The 16,266-nt window shown below is 54.5% G+C and overlaps 1 protein-coding gene across 1 annotated transcript in view; it reads right to left on the bottom strand.

Moving 5' to 3' along the window:
- Nucleotides 1-12,562, bottom strand: part of UBE3C (ubiquitin protein ligase E3C) — a 68,178-nt gene extending 55,616 nt beyond the window's left edge. Inside the window, 2 exon segments of the mRNA XM_028525670.2 lie at nt 1,142-1,195; nt 12,167-12,562. Coding sequence (XP_028381471.1) covers nt 1,142-1,195; nt 12,167-12,232 — 120 coding nt within the window. The 5' untranslated portion in view covers nt 12,233-12,562.
- Between the last annotated feature and the right edge of the window lie 3,704 nt (nt 12,563-16,266).

The following is a 16,266-nucleotide window of genomic DNA, read 5'->3' as shown; positions in this document are numbered from 1 at the left end:
GAGTGCACCACCGACAGTCTCTCACACACATGGCCACTGTCTGAGTTCGAGACCCTCATGTCGCCCACTCCCCATCAGCAGTCACCCCCCCCCCGCCACACCCTGGCGACCCCTGGAATGCGCTGTCCACAGGCAGCAGCCTACTCTGCCCACTGCAGAGAGCGGAGTCACAGAGCAGGTGGCTGACAGCTGGTTTCCACCGGGCACGGCGTTTCGAAGGCTCGCCCTCGTGGCGCCACCTGTCAGTGCTTCAGCCCTTCTCCCGGCCCATCCACACCCGCTGCACGGGCGCCCCGCGCTGGGCCGCCCTCTGGGGGTCAGCTGATGGGCATGCGCACTGTTCCTACTCCGGACCCCGCGGCCATGCGTGACCAGGTGTTTGCACGGACAAGCGGCGGTCATTCCTCGTGGGTGAGCACAGGCGTGAGACCAGCACCCGGGGGACCGCCAGACTGTTTTCCAAGATGGCTTACATCATGTTGCAATCCCACCAGCATGGGGAGACTTTTTAAAAAGTTTTTAAATAGTAAAAGAATACAGACAACACAAACATCTATTTTAAGAGTCATTCTTGTTTCAAAGCAGAAAATTCCATTTTTTATTGACCTGAGACTGTCCTCAGTGACCAAGCAAAAGTCGGGGTTCTTCACCATCATTAACACCCTGCAGGTACCACATCTGAGAGCCTACCACGTGCTGAGAGGCACACTTCCATGCCCCTGTAAATAACCTTCCACGGGTTACTCGTTTTGAAGATGCAGAGGCCGAGATTTCCATACAGATTAAATAGAGCAGGCAAATGAAGAGGTCAGAGGTCACACTCTGCTGTGACAGTAAGATAGGCCCTCCGTCCGACAGGTGACACAGCCCTGCATCTGTGAGCGCCCCCTGCTCCAGAGACCACCCATTCCGCCCATCTGCACTGGTTCCAGGCCGCATGGCTCGCTGCAGGAGACAACAAACCCAGAGGCGCTCCCGAAGCCCAATATACCTGTGTTCATGCACACGCACAGCGTGCACCACACCCGCACCCACACTCACACCCACAGGAAACAGCGAGACCCAGGCTGACTGCAGCGGGGGCGGGGAGGGGCGGGGGGGGACAGCCCTCGTGTGCAGACCACCCCCACACTGTGTTTACCTCTCTCTTTCTTCTTTCTTCCTGAGTTCGGTGCAGAAGAGAAGCCTTTTCTTCCTAAACACAAAGAGACACAGACGTTATGGAATGCTCGGACCCCAAACAGATCCCACGGATCATCCGATCAGTCTGTCCGACTTCACGAGATCTCTGAGGCACGAACGGCCCTGGCCTGGTGGAAGTCAGTACTTCGGCAGTTATTTTTGAGAGTAAAACCAGATTTCTTGTGCACAAAGCAACTCCAAGCGCCAGGGGAGAGAGAAGGAGGCTGGAGCGCGGCTGACACCCTGCCGGTGAGGACAGGGCAGCCCCGGGCACCAGGCGCCCCGAGCAGCTGGTCCTCCTCCCGCATCAGCTCTAAGGGCTGCCAGGGGTGTCTGCGACCATCCGACAGAAACTTCCATGAAGAGTCCATTTATCTATTGCTGCCAAATTTTTAAATGTATTCACCAAAATTTTTTACATGATTAGTAAAACTAAATTTTGAGAAAAGGTATGTGGCATGTAGAAGGAACTAAATAAAAATGGGAATTGGATTCTGAAAGTGAACTGCCAATAAAAACACCACCTGTGCGTTTGGTCCAACCCCCCTCTGTCGGAGGGCACGCCCTCTCACTCAGCGATGTTGGCACCCCGGTCTCTGCGGGGGGCGGCGGAAGGGCCTCCACCCAGTCACCACACTCACACACACCTCTCTCCTAACTTGGCGAACGCAGTGTGCAGAACACTTTCGAGTTCTTCACGGCTCTCTCCCACCATCAAGGCATGTGTCCGGCGGCTCCAGGAGAGAGGTTTAGCCCACAGAGACCTGATGACCCCTCTGTAGTCACAGCCAAGGGGACGCCCTCCGCTTCCCACATGGGGGGGAGGGGCACCAGTGTCACAGAACCACAGGATGAAGCCACCGCCTTCAACGGGGGCGATGAAGCACTGACACCCGATTGGGCGCTGACCCCGCCTCACCAGTCCTGCACTTGTGCAGTTTATGGACTGCCTGTGGGTCCAGAAGGTGAAGTTCTGGTGCGGGGGCACGCCGGATCGAACCCCCTCATGGAACCTCTGTGGCGATCCGAACCACGTCTGCTGCTCCTACGACGTGACACGTGTGCCTGCGTCATTGAGTGTCGGGCAGCCACCCGCGGACTTTAAAAGATCTCCGCGAGCTGATGAGTTGGAACACACTCTCACGGCTGGTTCACTCGGCTGCCGTGCCGGCTGACCCACAGCAAAGGCCCGCATGAGCCCAGAGGCTGCCCTCCCTGGCCGGGCCCTGAGCGACACCGGGACCGCGCCCGCCACGCCCTGGGCCCTCAGCTCCCTCCGCAGCCCTCACACGTCCCACGCTCAGCACCGGCAGTCGCCACCACTGCGTGGGCGTGCTTTCAGGCTGTGGAGACGTCCTTCCTGCTGTTCCCGACAGTGCAGCAGGGTCTGGGTGACGTGTGCCTTGTCACTGCCGCCTGAAGCCTGGGCGATGGCTTCTCACCGGGACCTTGTCCACACGGGCTCCCTTCGCTCACTCACACAGCCCTTCTAGACCAGATTTCAAAACCTGCTCCGTTTCCCGCACAGCTCGTTACGAGTCCAGGACTGCAAGCACGTCCCAGTGGGCCGTCGCTGCGGTCCTCGTTGGACATGCAGACAAGTGACGGTGACCGTGACTGCCCCTTGCGCCTGAATGTACAAGGCAGCCTTCAAAAACGACACCGTGCTTCTTTACCCCAACCCACACCAGCCAGCAGTCCAGTGGGCGACCCTAGTTCAGAATCACCAACACCCACACGCGGCTCACATGAGCGAGCACGGTCAGCTCCGGGCAGTGGCCGACCGAGAGACAGACCCAGAGCGGCACCCGGGAGGGCCCGTGCACAGGGATACACCCCAGGGAGACAGGCCAGGCCCACAGAGGGCCCACGCTGTGCGTGCACGCCCGGCCGGCGGCCCTGGGAGCTGACACAAGCCTGAGCGCCTGGCTCGCCAGACAACTCCCCGGGCCAGCCTCGCCACGAACAAGCAGCTCGGGGACGTGACAGACCTGACATCCAGGTCATGTTCCCACCGGACACTGAAGCAAACGCTCCCAGGCCCTGGAGAAGTTCCTCCACACATCGCTCAAGTCATCACACACAGGACTTTGGGACACACACTGACCTAGACCAATGAAGGGATCAGGGGTCCCCGGGGAGACGGCTACAGAGAAATACACCGTGCTGAACGGCTGAGTGGGCTAGACAAATAACATCGTTTCCCTAGTCGTCACATCGAAACAGACTCCCGGTCAACCTAACGTTTATTTACACACACAGCACTAACAAACACGTGCACACGGCATGAGAATAAACTAAATCTCAACTTCCCGTCAAGATGGAGGCGTGGGTGAACAGGCCTCGCTTCCATGCACAACTATAGCAAAAAACGTAGCTACACTACGAACCAAGTATCACCCAGAACTGTCAGAAAACTGAGCTGTGTGGAAGTCCGACAACCAAGGATTTGGGGAAGCCACATTCATCCAGAAGCCACCTCTCCCCTCTAGAGGCGCGGAGGAGCGGTGCAGAGAGGCGTGGATGGGCGGTCCCACATCCCTGTGTGGCAGACAAAGACTGGAAGGGACACCTCGGAGGGGAGGGATCCTGGCTCCCGGCCAGACCACACGGCCCAGGGTCCCAGCACCCAGAAGGTAAGTCCCAGTAAGTTCTGGCTGCAAAGACCAGTGCGGGTTGGGGCAGCAGGAAAAACCATGTCCTCTTAAAGGGCCCACAGTGACTTGAAACTCACAGACCCACCGGCTCTGGGGTCAGCACCAGAGCAGCAGCTGTCACTGCCGGAAGGGCACCAGTGGCATATGGGGAGAATGTGAAGTGGGGAGACAGCTTCCCCCTGGGCAAAACTCCGAGGGCCAGGCAGCAGACTGTCCCCTGCGAGCCCTCCCGCCACACAGAGCCACAGGGCAGCGACACAGATTGCCTCACCCTGGCAATCACCTAAGGCTCCGCCCCACACAACTTCACAGGTGCACAGAGACAGGGAGTCAAAGCAGCCCCACGGAACAGGCAGAAACACACACACGGAGGCCGCCAGAACGAGGTGACAAGGAGACATGGCCCCAGTGAAAGAACAGATCAAAATTCCAGAGAAACAACTAAATGAAACGGAGACGACCAACCTATCAGTCTCAGAGTGCAAAGCACTGGCGATCGGGATGCTCCAGGATCTCACTGAGGACGGCCACAGGATAAGAAACACCCAGGCAGAAACAAAGATCACATTAAGCGAAATAAAGACAAAGCTACGGGGAACCAACAGTGGAGGGGATGAATCAAGTCAACGATTCGGAACACAAGGAAGGAAAAAGATTGTCAGAACAGCAGGAAGAAAAAAAGAATTTAAAAAACAAGGATACTCTGAGGACTCCCTGGGACATCTCCAAACATAGCAACATCCGAATCACAGGGGCACTAGAAGAAGAAGAGGAAGAGCAAGAAATTCAAAACGTACTTGAAAAAATAATTAAAGAAAATGTCTTTATTTTGGTGAAGGAAACAGAACTACAAGTCCAGGAAGCACTGAAGAGCCCCAAAGAGATTGGACCCAAAAAGGAACACACCAAGACACATCATAATTAAAATGCCAAAGATTAAAGATAAAGAGAGGATCTTAAAAGCAGCAAGACAAAAAAAGTTACCTACAAAAGAATGTCCATAAGACTGTCTGTCAGCTGATTTCTCAAAAGAGACCTTGCCCAAAGAAGGGGCTGGAAAGAAGTATTTGAAGTCATGAAAGGCAAGGACCTACATCCAAGACGACTCTATCCAGCAAAGCTTTCATTTAGAATGGAAGGGCAGATAAAGTGCTTCCCAGATAAGGTCAAGTTAAAGGAGTTCATCTTCACCAAGCCCTTATGATATGAGATGTTAAAGGGCTTCATCTAAGAAAAAGAAGATCAAAACTATGAACAGTAAAGTGGCACTACACATCAATAATTCTATGCAAATAAGAAACTTAGCAAACAAGCAGAACAGGAACAGAATCACAGAAATGGAGATCACCTGGAGGGTTATCAGTGAGGAGGGAGAAAAACGGGAAAGAGGCACAGGAATTAAGAAGTATAAATAGGCCCTGGCTAGTGTGGCTCAGTGAATTGAGTGCCGGACTGTGAACCAAAATGTCACTGGTTCGCTTCCCAGTCAGGGCACAGGCCTGGGTTGCAGGCCAGGTCCCCAGTAGGGGGCGCATATAAGGCAACCACACACTGGTGTTTCTCCCCCATTTCTCCTTCTCTCTAAAGAATACAAATCTTTAAAAAGAAAATATAAATGGTAGGTAGAAAATAGACAGGGGGAGGTTAAGAACAGTATGGGAAATGGAAAAGCTAAAGAAGTCATATGTACGACCCATGGACATGAACTAAGGGGAGGAATGCTGGTGGGAGGGGGGTACCGGGTAGAAGGCGGCAAAGGGGGAAACTGGGACAACTGTAATAGCATCAATAAAATGTATTCAAAAATAAATATCGAGGAGGACGACGTTCTAAGAAAGATAACACACATTAGATCTATGTTATTTTTTGCCATTAGGTTATTTCGACCTCTAATTAAGAATGCCAAAATTGGCTGCATAAAAATTAAAACTTTTTACATAGAAGAATATCATAACCAAAGTTTAAACAAGAAAATAGTAGTAAATATTTGTAACACTGCAAAACTGTATGTAAAAACACTCAATAATACTTTTAAGACATTCAACAACAGGAAAAAGGTCTAAAGTACATAGAGAAATAAACAAAAACATCTTTTAAACACAGAACTCCATCCTTACTGGCCTGGGGAAAAGGCCTCGGAGCACAGTGAAAGGCGCTTTTGAAGCCGCCTCCTCGCAACCCCCGACGAGGACTCGACTGGCAACCCCCGACAACTCCGGACGGGCTGGGAGGACCCGCCTGCGCCAACAGCCCCTCAGAGGGCGATCCGGAAATCCCTGCTGGAACTCAGGGTGCACCCAGCTCTGACCTGGAGCCTCTAGCACGGAACCTCCGCACATCACAGGCACATGCCAGGCACACACGCTGCAAGTTGTCTGCATCAGCAGAAACAGAAACCATCTCAAAGGCCACCGACGACGTGGCGGCCGCACCAGCTGTGGGCCGTGCGGCTTGGCGCCACCAGCTCCTCAGGAGGACTTGGCCGGCGTGGGGGTGCGCACCTGGAGCTGCTTCCCGCGGGTCTCACCGGGCCCATTCAGCGCGCTCCACTGCGTGTCTGAACAAGAGGAACGCACACACCTTGGTGGGTCTGGAGGGACCCCAGAATTATCTCCCGGAGGGCGGGCCCCTTACAGGACAGGCTTCCCCCGCTGAGCACATGACCTAGGGCCCCATCTGGACCAGTGGACCAGCTGGTGCGGTGACAGGCTGCACCCAGCTGCAGTGAGTTTTCCGGGAGACCCTTTCCACGTGCTTGCCCAGGCCCTGAAGGTGAGTGAGGAGCGCGCTGAGCACACCTGCCCACACCGCGCTGCGTTCCAGCAGCTGCTGACCAAAAAGGGCAAGACCGCCGGGCCCCACATTCCCTATTCACTGAGCTGACTTTTATTTTTGTTTGTTTCCAGGTGAAAAAAAAGTCCTCCAACAGAAATATTTCACTGATGTGGGAGAGGAGAGAAACAGAAAAAGGCAGAAGCACCAAAAGGCATCAAAATGGACGGTTTGAAAACTGTTTTGAGCAGCGGAAAAACTCTTAATAGGCGCACTGCATCCACAGAGGACTTCCAAGGTGACTGAAGTTTACACGTGTCAGAATAAATACACGTTTTATGAGAAAATTCCATTTTGGGGCCCCCCTCATATACACAGAAAAGAACCCGGGGACGGTGACTGGAGGCACCAGGGGCTGGGGACAAGCATGGCGGGGAAAGGTGGGGGACCTGACTCTTCTCCCGCTTGGACCACTGTCTCTGCACACAGAACACTTCCCCACCCTCCAGAATAAAGAACTCGCGGAGCCACACACGCGTGTGGACTCTACACACAGCTCGGCGTGACCACGAGCGAGCCCGTGACTGAGTGGCAGGGGAGGGGCACCGAGGGGCCGGCACAGGGCACATTCAGACCGACGCGTACGAACGAGCACGTGGGTCCAGTTCATCACACTCGTGCCTGAGAACACCTTCCCCTTCCGTCCCACGGGCGCAGGGAGGCCAGGGGCTCCTGGCAGCAGCTGGAGGCCACCCCAACGAGCGCGCTCACCACATGTTCCTGGGTGACTAGACCGCCGCTCCCCGCGCCCTCCGCCCCCGCGGCTGCGGCTCCAGCCCTGGCCGCCCACGGGTGAGCCGCCCACGGGTGAGCCGCAGTGAAGGGCGGCAGGCTCCTCCATCTGATCTCGGAGCTGCGGGCCGTCACCTTATCTCCTCTGAACGTTAGGTATGACCAGACTTCACAAATGCTTAACAGATGTGTTTTTAAATGGGAAAAAATAGTTTCTTCATGTAAATAACCTTAGTGATAAGAAAATGAAGTTTTTTAAAAAGAAAGTCATGTGTAGTTTATATTAATTTAATTACCCATTCAAATAAAAAATTATGGTAAGAAATGAATATATGTCAAAGAAAATTTATATAACATGACAATTTCCAAAAAAATTCAAATGCTCTACTGGCTGGCATAGCTCAGTGGATTGAGCACAGGCTGGGAACCAAAGTGTCCCAGGTTCGATTCCCAGCCAGGGTACATTCCTGGGTTGCAGGTCAGAACCCCCAGCAACCGCACATTGATGTTTCTCTTTCTGTCTCTCTCTCTGTCTCCCTCCCTTCCCTCTCTAAAAACAAATAAATAAATAAATAAAAATCTTTAAAAAAAATCAAATGCTCAAATTGACTGCTAACCATTTTTTAAAAAGAACTTTGGCCTGTTTATCGATATCTTGATTTAAAAACAGTTATGAGGTTCCTACTGTTTCATCCATTTGGGTATTTCCATTAGCAATTTCCTCCACTTACCACCGTGAGCAGAACGATCAGGCCCACGTGTGTGTGAGGTTGGTCTCTCCCGCCCCCCGGCACTGACGGGGCACCAACAGTCCCGCACGATCCAAAACGCTCCAGGAGCCCACCTCCCTCTGCGCTGAGCCGGGGCAGGGAAAGGGGAGGGTGTGCTCGCAAGGAAGCAAATGGCAACCAAGGATCGTGCACGACACTGAACCAGTGGACACGCGTCGTTCCGCACGCATCAAAACCCACAGAAATCACAGCGCAAAGAGGGGACCTTACTGGACCCACACTGGTCCTCGCACCGTGACAAGTGAACCCACCCCTGCCAGATGCTGGTAACAGGAGCAATGTCCGGCGGAGGAGAGGGAGGAAAAGGGAACTCTGCACCGTCTCTTAATTTTCTGTCAACTAAAAAAAGCTCTAAAAAGCCTACTAAAAAAAAGCAACAGATAAACATTAAAGAAATATTAATTCTACCACCACTTTTACCTCAATTATCATGAAAAGTTTGAAAAGGTATTTATCTCCCTTCCTCTCTATAAACTCTTCTGTATCCACCTCCATTTCTCTCCTTTGAATCTCAAAATACTTCCCTCTTCTGCCCACCAGCTTCTCCTCACTGCTGCCTCCGCCAGGCCCCCAGGAGCCTGCAACCCTCCCTCCTCTGAACTTGCTGAAGTTTCTCCCATCCAAAAACCCCAAAAGCCTTCCTGGACCCCAAGCACAACAACCCCCTTCAGGTCCCTTGCAGTGACTCCCCGATCACGACCCGCGTGCTGCACGGACTTCCGGCCCCTACTGCCCTGCCACCCACTCCCTCTAAAGCCACCAGGCCCTCCTAGCAGTTAGTCTCTCCGCACCGCACCCCTGCCGCCCTTGGCCTTGTGGGCGCCCTGCCCTCACCCCGCAGCACCCTTCCTAAGCACTCCTCCCACTTACTGAGTGTTGCAATGTCCCGCAAGTTCCCCCCAGTCAGAAACTGTGCTTCTCACTAGGCGGCTTCATGCCAAGCCTCCACCTGCTGTGAGGTCCCAAACCCGCACGTCTACCCCACGTCCACACGAACCCGGACCCTTCATTTGGCAAGTACCCCCCCCCACAGCGTGGACCCTGCACGCCTACAGGTCTCTGTCTGCAGCACAGGCTCCAGCTCCGCTCCTGCCCACACTGAACTCATCGGGTGAAAACCTCCTGGGCTCAGATTCCCTCTTTTACGAATTAAAATTGAGCCCTGGCCAGTGGATTGAGCACCAGCCTGCAAACCAAAGGGTCACTGGTTCGATTCCCAGTGAGGACACATGCCTGGGTTGCGGGCCAGGTCCCCACTACGGGGCACGTGAGAGGCAACTACACACTGATGTTTTCCCCCTCTCCTTCTCCCTCCCTTCCCCTCTCTCTTAAAAAAAAATAATTACAACCGAGACCCAACTGTCTCTGCAGGACACCTGAACTAGGAGATCACACTCGGCCAGGACCAACTGCAGGTGAAGGGAGAAAGTCAGCCTGCAGAGGGCCAAGACCGCAGCAGACAGGCCCCCGGGAGCGGGGAGCCGCCTGGGTGCAGATGCCTTGCTGTGGGGACAGGCCGCTGCCCCTCTGTGCTGTGAGCTCCTGCCTCTCCTGCCCACGCACTTCTGTCCTGCCACTAAGTCGGTTTCAGTGGATTCCCTCACTCTAATCGAATGACTCCCCGAGACACTTTTCTGGGCACTCCCAAAAAAGGAAAAAAAGACATGCCAATAAACGCCACCACGCCACCACCACGTGTCCGGATTTCAGAGACGCCTCGGAGTGGAAGCTGGTGTGACCCAGGGTCAGTGGCACCCAGCGAGCACTAACTCTGTGCACCCTCCCACCCGCTGGGCGCCCTGCCTGTCCCTCACCTGCCCCAGGGCCACCCGTCCTCCGAGACCAAGCCCCAGCCAGCACCACCCTTTCCTAGACCACCCCCACAAGAAAGCAAGATGTCACAGTCACCCTCTATTGTAGTCTAACCTGTAATGGTTTAAGTCTCACGTCTCCAACAAGACTGTAATGAGGGCACGGATGTTTCCTTACAATGTTCAGGTCCTACACAGAATCTTCAGAAATAAACACTAAAAATATGTGTTTACTGTGGGGAAAAAGGATGTATTTATGCAAAAGGTGGCAACTATTCATATTTCCACTAAGGTCACAGAAGAAGGGAAGGTTTCAAATAATTTAGGACATGGAGGAGAGATCATTACTGTGTCTTTTAAATAAGGGCCCTGGCTGGTGTGGCTCGGTGGACTGAGCGCTGGTGTGCAAACCGAAAGGTCGCCGGTTCGATTCCCAGTCAGGGTACATGCCTGGGTTGAGGGCAGTAGAGTGTGTATGAGAGGCAGCCGAATGATGTTTCTCTCCCTTTCTCCCTCCTTTCCCCCTCTCTAAAAAAAAAAAAAAATTACAAAAACAAAGTTAAGGGAAAGAACACAGAATTCAGGACAGTAAGTGTGTGTGCAGGTGTTCAACATCGCAGTTGTCAGGCAGCAGAATTCAAACTACAATGAAGCCGCACCCTCGCCGGAGCTGCCCGAAGTAAAAGACTGACACCACTAGGTGCTGGTGAGGGAGTGGAGGCACAGACACGCTCAGGCCCTGCAGGGAGCCCCGCAGGGAAGGCGGAGCTAGCACACCTGGGGTGAATCTGAGTGTATTGCGACCCAGCTTCCGAGTGTGTCCCTGGCAGAGGGACAGAGGAACACACAAACACCCACAAGGAACGGCGGGTCCCCGGCGGTGTGTTCACACAGGGCAGCGAACCCAGGCGGGTGGATTCCGCCTCCCAGACGTACTCGGAGTGAGTCGGGACGCCAGATCCAAAACAGGAGAAAGGGTCTGCGACTCCCTTCGCGCGACGTTCCGCGGGGAAAACGGACCTGCATGCAGAGGGTGGGGATCTCCGGCTGGGAGAGTGGCCGGGAGGGGGCGGGAGGGGCGGAGCCTGGGAACACGGACGACGGGAGGGTCACAGGGGTGTGTTCGCAGGTAAGATCCTTCAGTGCAGTCCCCCCTGCCCCCCGCGCCAGTGCCACAGCCACCTGCTCCGGAGACCGGCCCCTTGGCGGGTCCCGCGGAGAGACGGCCTCACCTGGGCGGAGCCTGCAGGTAGGCACTGACTTCCAGGAGGTACGAGATGCCAGCCCCTGCTCGCTCCAGAAGGGACAACCGTGCCGCCAGCCTTGCTCCAGAGTTCCGGGGGCCCTCCCGGTAAGACCCCTTCCTTGCCCCCTCCCCTCCTCTCCTCTGGCCCCCCCAGCACGGGGGGGGGGAGTTTGTGTGACCCCGAGTGATGCAGGGTCTGCCCCTCAGTGAGAAGCGGGAGAAAAGGACAACCGTTCGCACAGCGAAAAAGAAAGACGCGCGACCGCCCTTGAGATGCCGATCAAAGAGCTCCCTTCCTCGGAGGGAGATGTCCCCGGGTGACAGCGCCGGCTCGGCCGCCAGCGGGACGCCCGGAGCACACCTGTCAGGGGCGCGCCGGGTCTCCAGGCCCCTGGCGAGCGAGGGTCGCGGCTCCGGGGCGGGGACCCGCCGCCGGCCGGCCGCGTCTGTGCGGACTTACTACGACTCGTCCAGCCCTCTCCTGAACAAACCTAAGAGTCGCAGGAGGGGAGAAGTCCCCAGAAACGCGTTAGCCGAGGCCGGGGAAGAATCCCGTTCACAGTGTCGGCCTCCAAGGCGCGGCCGATCGGCGGTGCCGCCCGCCCGCATGTCGGAGGCTGCGGACGCGGGCGCACGCGTCCTGTTTACTTCCCGCAACAGGGACCCCTCGGGGAGCGCCCTCCAGGAAGCGCTACGCCGGCTCGGGCGTAACAAAGTAGCGCGGCCCGTCTCCAAGGAGGAACACAGTGCCCTTCGCTACGTACACCGAGAGGGCTGCGCGCCTCCTGCCTCCCCCGGGGCCCGGGGCGCCGCGACCCCCGCCCCGCGCACCTGCTCGGGCCCCGGGCGTGGACCCAGCGCCGGCCCGGTCGCTCCCGCCCGTCGCCCGCTGCCGAGGCCCGGAGCCGCGCTTACCTTCCGGCTCGCGCCTCCGAGGGACACCTTGGGCCTCGTCTTGAAATCGCCTTCAAAGCTGAACATCTTTACAGCTTATCCCATCTGGGAGGAGCCCCGGACCCTGAGAGCGGCGGGCGGGCGGGCGGGCGGGCGGGCAGGGCCCGGGGGACGGTCCCGGCGGGGAGGACGAGGGTGAGCCGCGGAGCGACCCCGAGCCCGCCCGGGGGACTCTGCCCGCCCGGGCCTGCCCTCAGGTGGGGGCGCGGCAACAGTGGGGGGCGGCTCCTCCTCACCTCCCCCCTCATCCACGCCTCCCCACAGATCCCGCGGAGGCCGAGGGCGCCACAGCCAAGCGGACCCACACTAGCGCCGGGAACAGCTGCCGGGGGGGAAAAAAGATGGCCGCCGGCCGCCGCCGCCGTGCGCGCGCCCGCCATCGACGGCGCGGCACTCCTTCGGACGCCGGGACGCCGTGCGCGCGCCCGCCATCGACGCAGCGGCGCTCCTCCGGGCTCCCCGCCAGTGTGCGCGTGCCTGCCGCTGACCCCGCGGCGCTCCTCCCGGCGGCCCGCTGACGTGCGCGTGCCGGCCAGGAACTCTGCGTTGGAGCGTGGGAACGTGCCGCGGTTACCAGAGGTCTGAGGCTGGGGGCGGGGCCGAGGCTAAGGGCGGGGCCGAGGGCGGGGCTACCTGGTGGGCGGGGTCTCGGTCAGAGGCGCCCACGCTGCCAAGCGGGACTTGGTTGTGGGTTCCGCACCTTCCTGGGACTAGAAGCCAAACGATTCATCAGGGAAGAAAAGGATCAGATACTTAGTTCCGTGAGGGAGTGCGTACGTATCCCATCGCGAACTGGCTTGCATGTGTACTTCATGCCCATACGCATGCTGTGTATCACATGCACACACGCATCCGGAAGTGTGTATCATGTGCACACACATGCATAACCATACATGTCACGTGCACATGTGTCTATAAATAAGTGTGTCACAAACACGTGCATTATATCATGGACGCGCATATATGCATAAATATACCGTACACAGAGATATCACATGAATGCACAAAGATGTATGTCATAGACGAAAATATGTCATATGCACACGACTGAAACCAAAACTTTAAAAACTGTTATTTATCACTACAGTGTGGGATGCAGGGATGTGTTTTTCTTTTAATGCTACTTGCAAATTGCTAAGTACATCTCACAACCCACAAATGGGCTTCAATCTCAGAAAAGTTTTGCCACACACACACGTATACATATCTGAATTAAGTCACAATATAGAGTATATTTTTTACGATAAATCAAGGTCAAAACAACTTTGAAAGCCACTGGATTAGTGGGCTGATTCCGGATTACTATATCCATCTACTCGGATATGTCAAGAAATCCTTAACTCACCAAAAATGCCCAGACTTCACCAATTTTGAAATCTTACAGATTGTGACAAATATCACACTTTTTTTTAAACCCAGCAGATGCACAAAGATGAAAATATTGGTAATGTCCAGCCATGGCTGGTGTGGCTCAGTGGACTGAGCACCGGCCTGTGAACGGAACAGTCACTGGTTTGTTTCTCAGTCAGGGCACATGCCTGAGTTGCAGCCCAGGCCCCCATCTGGAGATGTGCAAGAGGCAACCACACATTGATGTTTCTCTCCCTCTCTTCCTCCCTTCCCCTCTCTCTAAAAATAATTACAATCTAAAATCTAAAAAATAAAATATTGGTAATGTCCGTGATGTACTACTCTCAGTAACTGATTCAGCCCTGAGGTCTCTGACTTTGCCTCACACCCCCCAGAGGGCCAGACTAGGAGTGGGGCTCGGGGGAGCCAGACCGGCTGGGGCCCCAAGCCCAGCTCTCCAGCATCCGCTCTGCTGGTAATAAGGCGAGCTGTCTCCATCTGCTGGGTGTCACTCAAAGTCTCTCACTGGCAGGAGCATGGACAGGAAAGAGGGGTCTATGTACTGGCCTCTGAAACTCCCGCACTGCTGTCCCCTCCTCTGGCCTTCAGTCCCCTGTGCTAATTCAGTGCTTGTGCTGCAGGCACTTCCCTCAGTACTCACTCCACCGAGGAACTAATGGCCTGCCCTCAGGCTGTGGGGGAAGCTGGCTGAGCCAAAAAGCGTTTATTTGTTTCTAGCATGATTCCCCCTGAGAGATTTTTGGGAAGTTTAAAAAATATATTTTTTAATTTAATTTATTTATTTTTAGGGAGGGAAGGGGGGGAGAGAGAGAGAGAGAGAGAGAGAAACATCGATGTGTGGTTGCTGGGGGTTATGGCCTGCAACTCAGGAATGTACCCTGGCTGGGAATCGAACCTGGGACACTTTGGTTCCCAGCCCGTGCTCAATCCACTGAGCTACGCCAGCCAGGGCTAAAAAATATTTTTAACGGGACACTTCCAGCCCAGTCATTCAGGAATAATAAATAGTGTGATCTGTCCCCATGATGCATCACGGAGCTTCCACGGCCAGCTTTCTGAAACGTGTAGCCCACCCACTCACTATTCCCACTCCTTTGCCCTAAGGAGTTGTTTACATTGAATGCAATGTAAAATAAGCAATACATTATATTCTTAAGGCATTGTTTTTGGAAGCTTGCGAGACCTTCTCATTTTACCTGAAGATTCTAGCTGAAAGTCAGGAGTTGTTTCAGAATTTCCTCCGCGCTGTGCAGGAGAGAAAAGGAGCTACTTCCACCAGGAAAACCATTTGTTCATTTTCTTCTCGCTTACACACTCTCTTGTCTGAGTTACCTCACAATTCGAATATTTGGTGATAATTGGAGAATGTACATACTATGAGGTCTGTCTGGAAAAAGTCCAGCCACTGGTGATACGACGAGAACAGTTTGTGTGACATCAGTGTGACCTGGCAGCCAAGGAGCGTGGACTGGAATGTGCATGTGTGAACAATGACGACTTCACTGTACTGGTCAGTGGGGGCGGTAGACACTGTTGAGTGAGCGTGTGTACTGTGTGGCTGTCACATTCAAAGTGACTGAGTGAGTAGAGCAACGAATCTGCATCAGATTTTACATTAAGCTTGAACGTTCCTCTGTGGAAACTATTTGGATGATTCAGAAGAACACAGCTGTGGGCAACTGGTGATGGGCAGCTTCCTCACAACAATGTGCCCACTCATGCATCACGTCTCCTGCAGAGTTTTTGGTGAAATATCAAATCACCCAGGTGACTCAGCCCCACTACAGCCTAGATTTGGTGCCCTGTGACTTGTGTTTTTTTTCCGAAAACTAAAATCACCTGTGAAAGGGAAGAAATTTCAGACCTTTGGTGAGATTCAGGAAAATACAATAGGGCAGCTGATGGAGACTGGGAGAACTGTGTGAGGCCCCAAGGAGCCCACTTTGAAGGGGGACTGAGATGTCATTGTCCTGTGTACAATGTTTCTTGTATCTTGTATCTTGTTCAATAAATGTCTATTTTTCATATTACATGATTGGATACTTTCTGGAAAGGCCAAATTTTATATGCATAATATATTACCCAAGGACTTTTTTTTCATTGCTTTTTAAGAAAGGGGGAGCCCCAACAGGTGTGGCTCAATTGGTTGGACATTATCCCTCAAAGCAAAAGGTTGCCAGTTCGATTCCCGGTCAGGGCACAGGCCTGGGTTGCAGGCCGGGTCCCCAGCTGGGGCTGTGTCAGAGGCAACTGATCGATGTAAACTTCCCACACATCAAAGTTTCTCTGCCTCTCTTTCTCCCCCCTTCTCCCTCTAAGAGTAAATGAATAAAATCTTAAAGCAAAAGAGATGGAGAGGAATGGAGACAGAGACAAATGTCCCTCCCACACGCACCCTTGACCAGGGACCAGGCCGACGACCTTTTGGTCCATGGGACGAAGCTCCAATCAGCTGAGCCACACCGGCCAGGGAAGTTATATTTTTATTGTAAGAATGTATTATTTAGCCCTGGCTGGCGTAGCTCAGTGGATTGAGTGCGGGCTGGGAACTAGAGTGTCCCAGGTTCGATTCCCAGCCAGGGCACATGCCTGGGTTGCAGGCCATGACCCCCAGCAACTGCACATTGATGTTTCTCTCTCTCTCTCTATCTCTATCTCTATCTCCCTCCCTTCCCTCTCTGAAAATAAGT

Source organism: Phyllostomus discolor, chromosome 10, assembly GCF_004126475.2.
Source record: "Phyllostomus discolor isolate MPI-MPIP mPhyDis1 chromosome 10, mPhyDis1.pri.v3, whole genome shotgun sequence".
In the NCBI taxonomy this organism is placed as follows: Eukaryota; Metazoa; Chordata; class Mammalia; order Chiroptera; family Phyllostomidae; genus Phyllostomus; species Phyllostomus discolor.
Note: the sequence above shows the minus strand (reverse complement) of the source record. Positions and strands in the feature narration are given on the sequence as shown.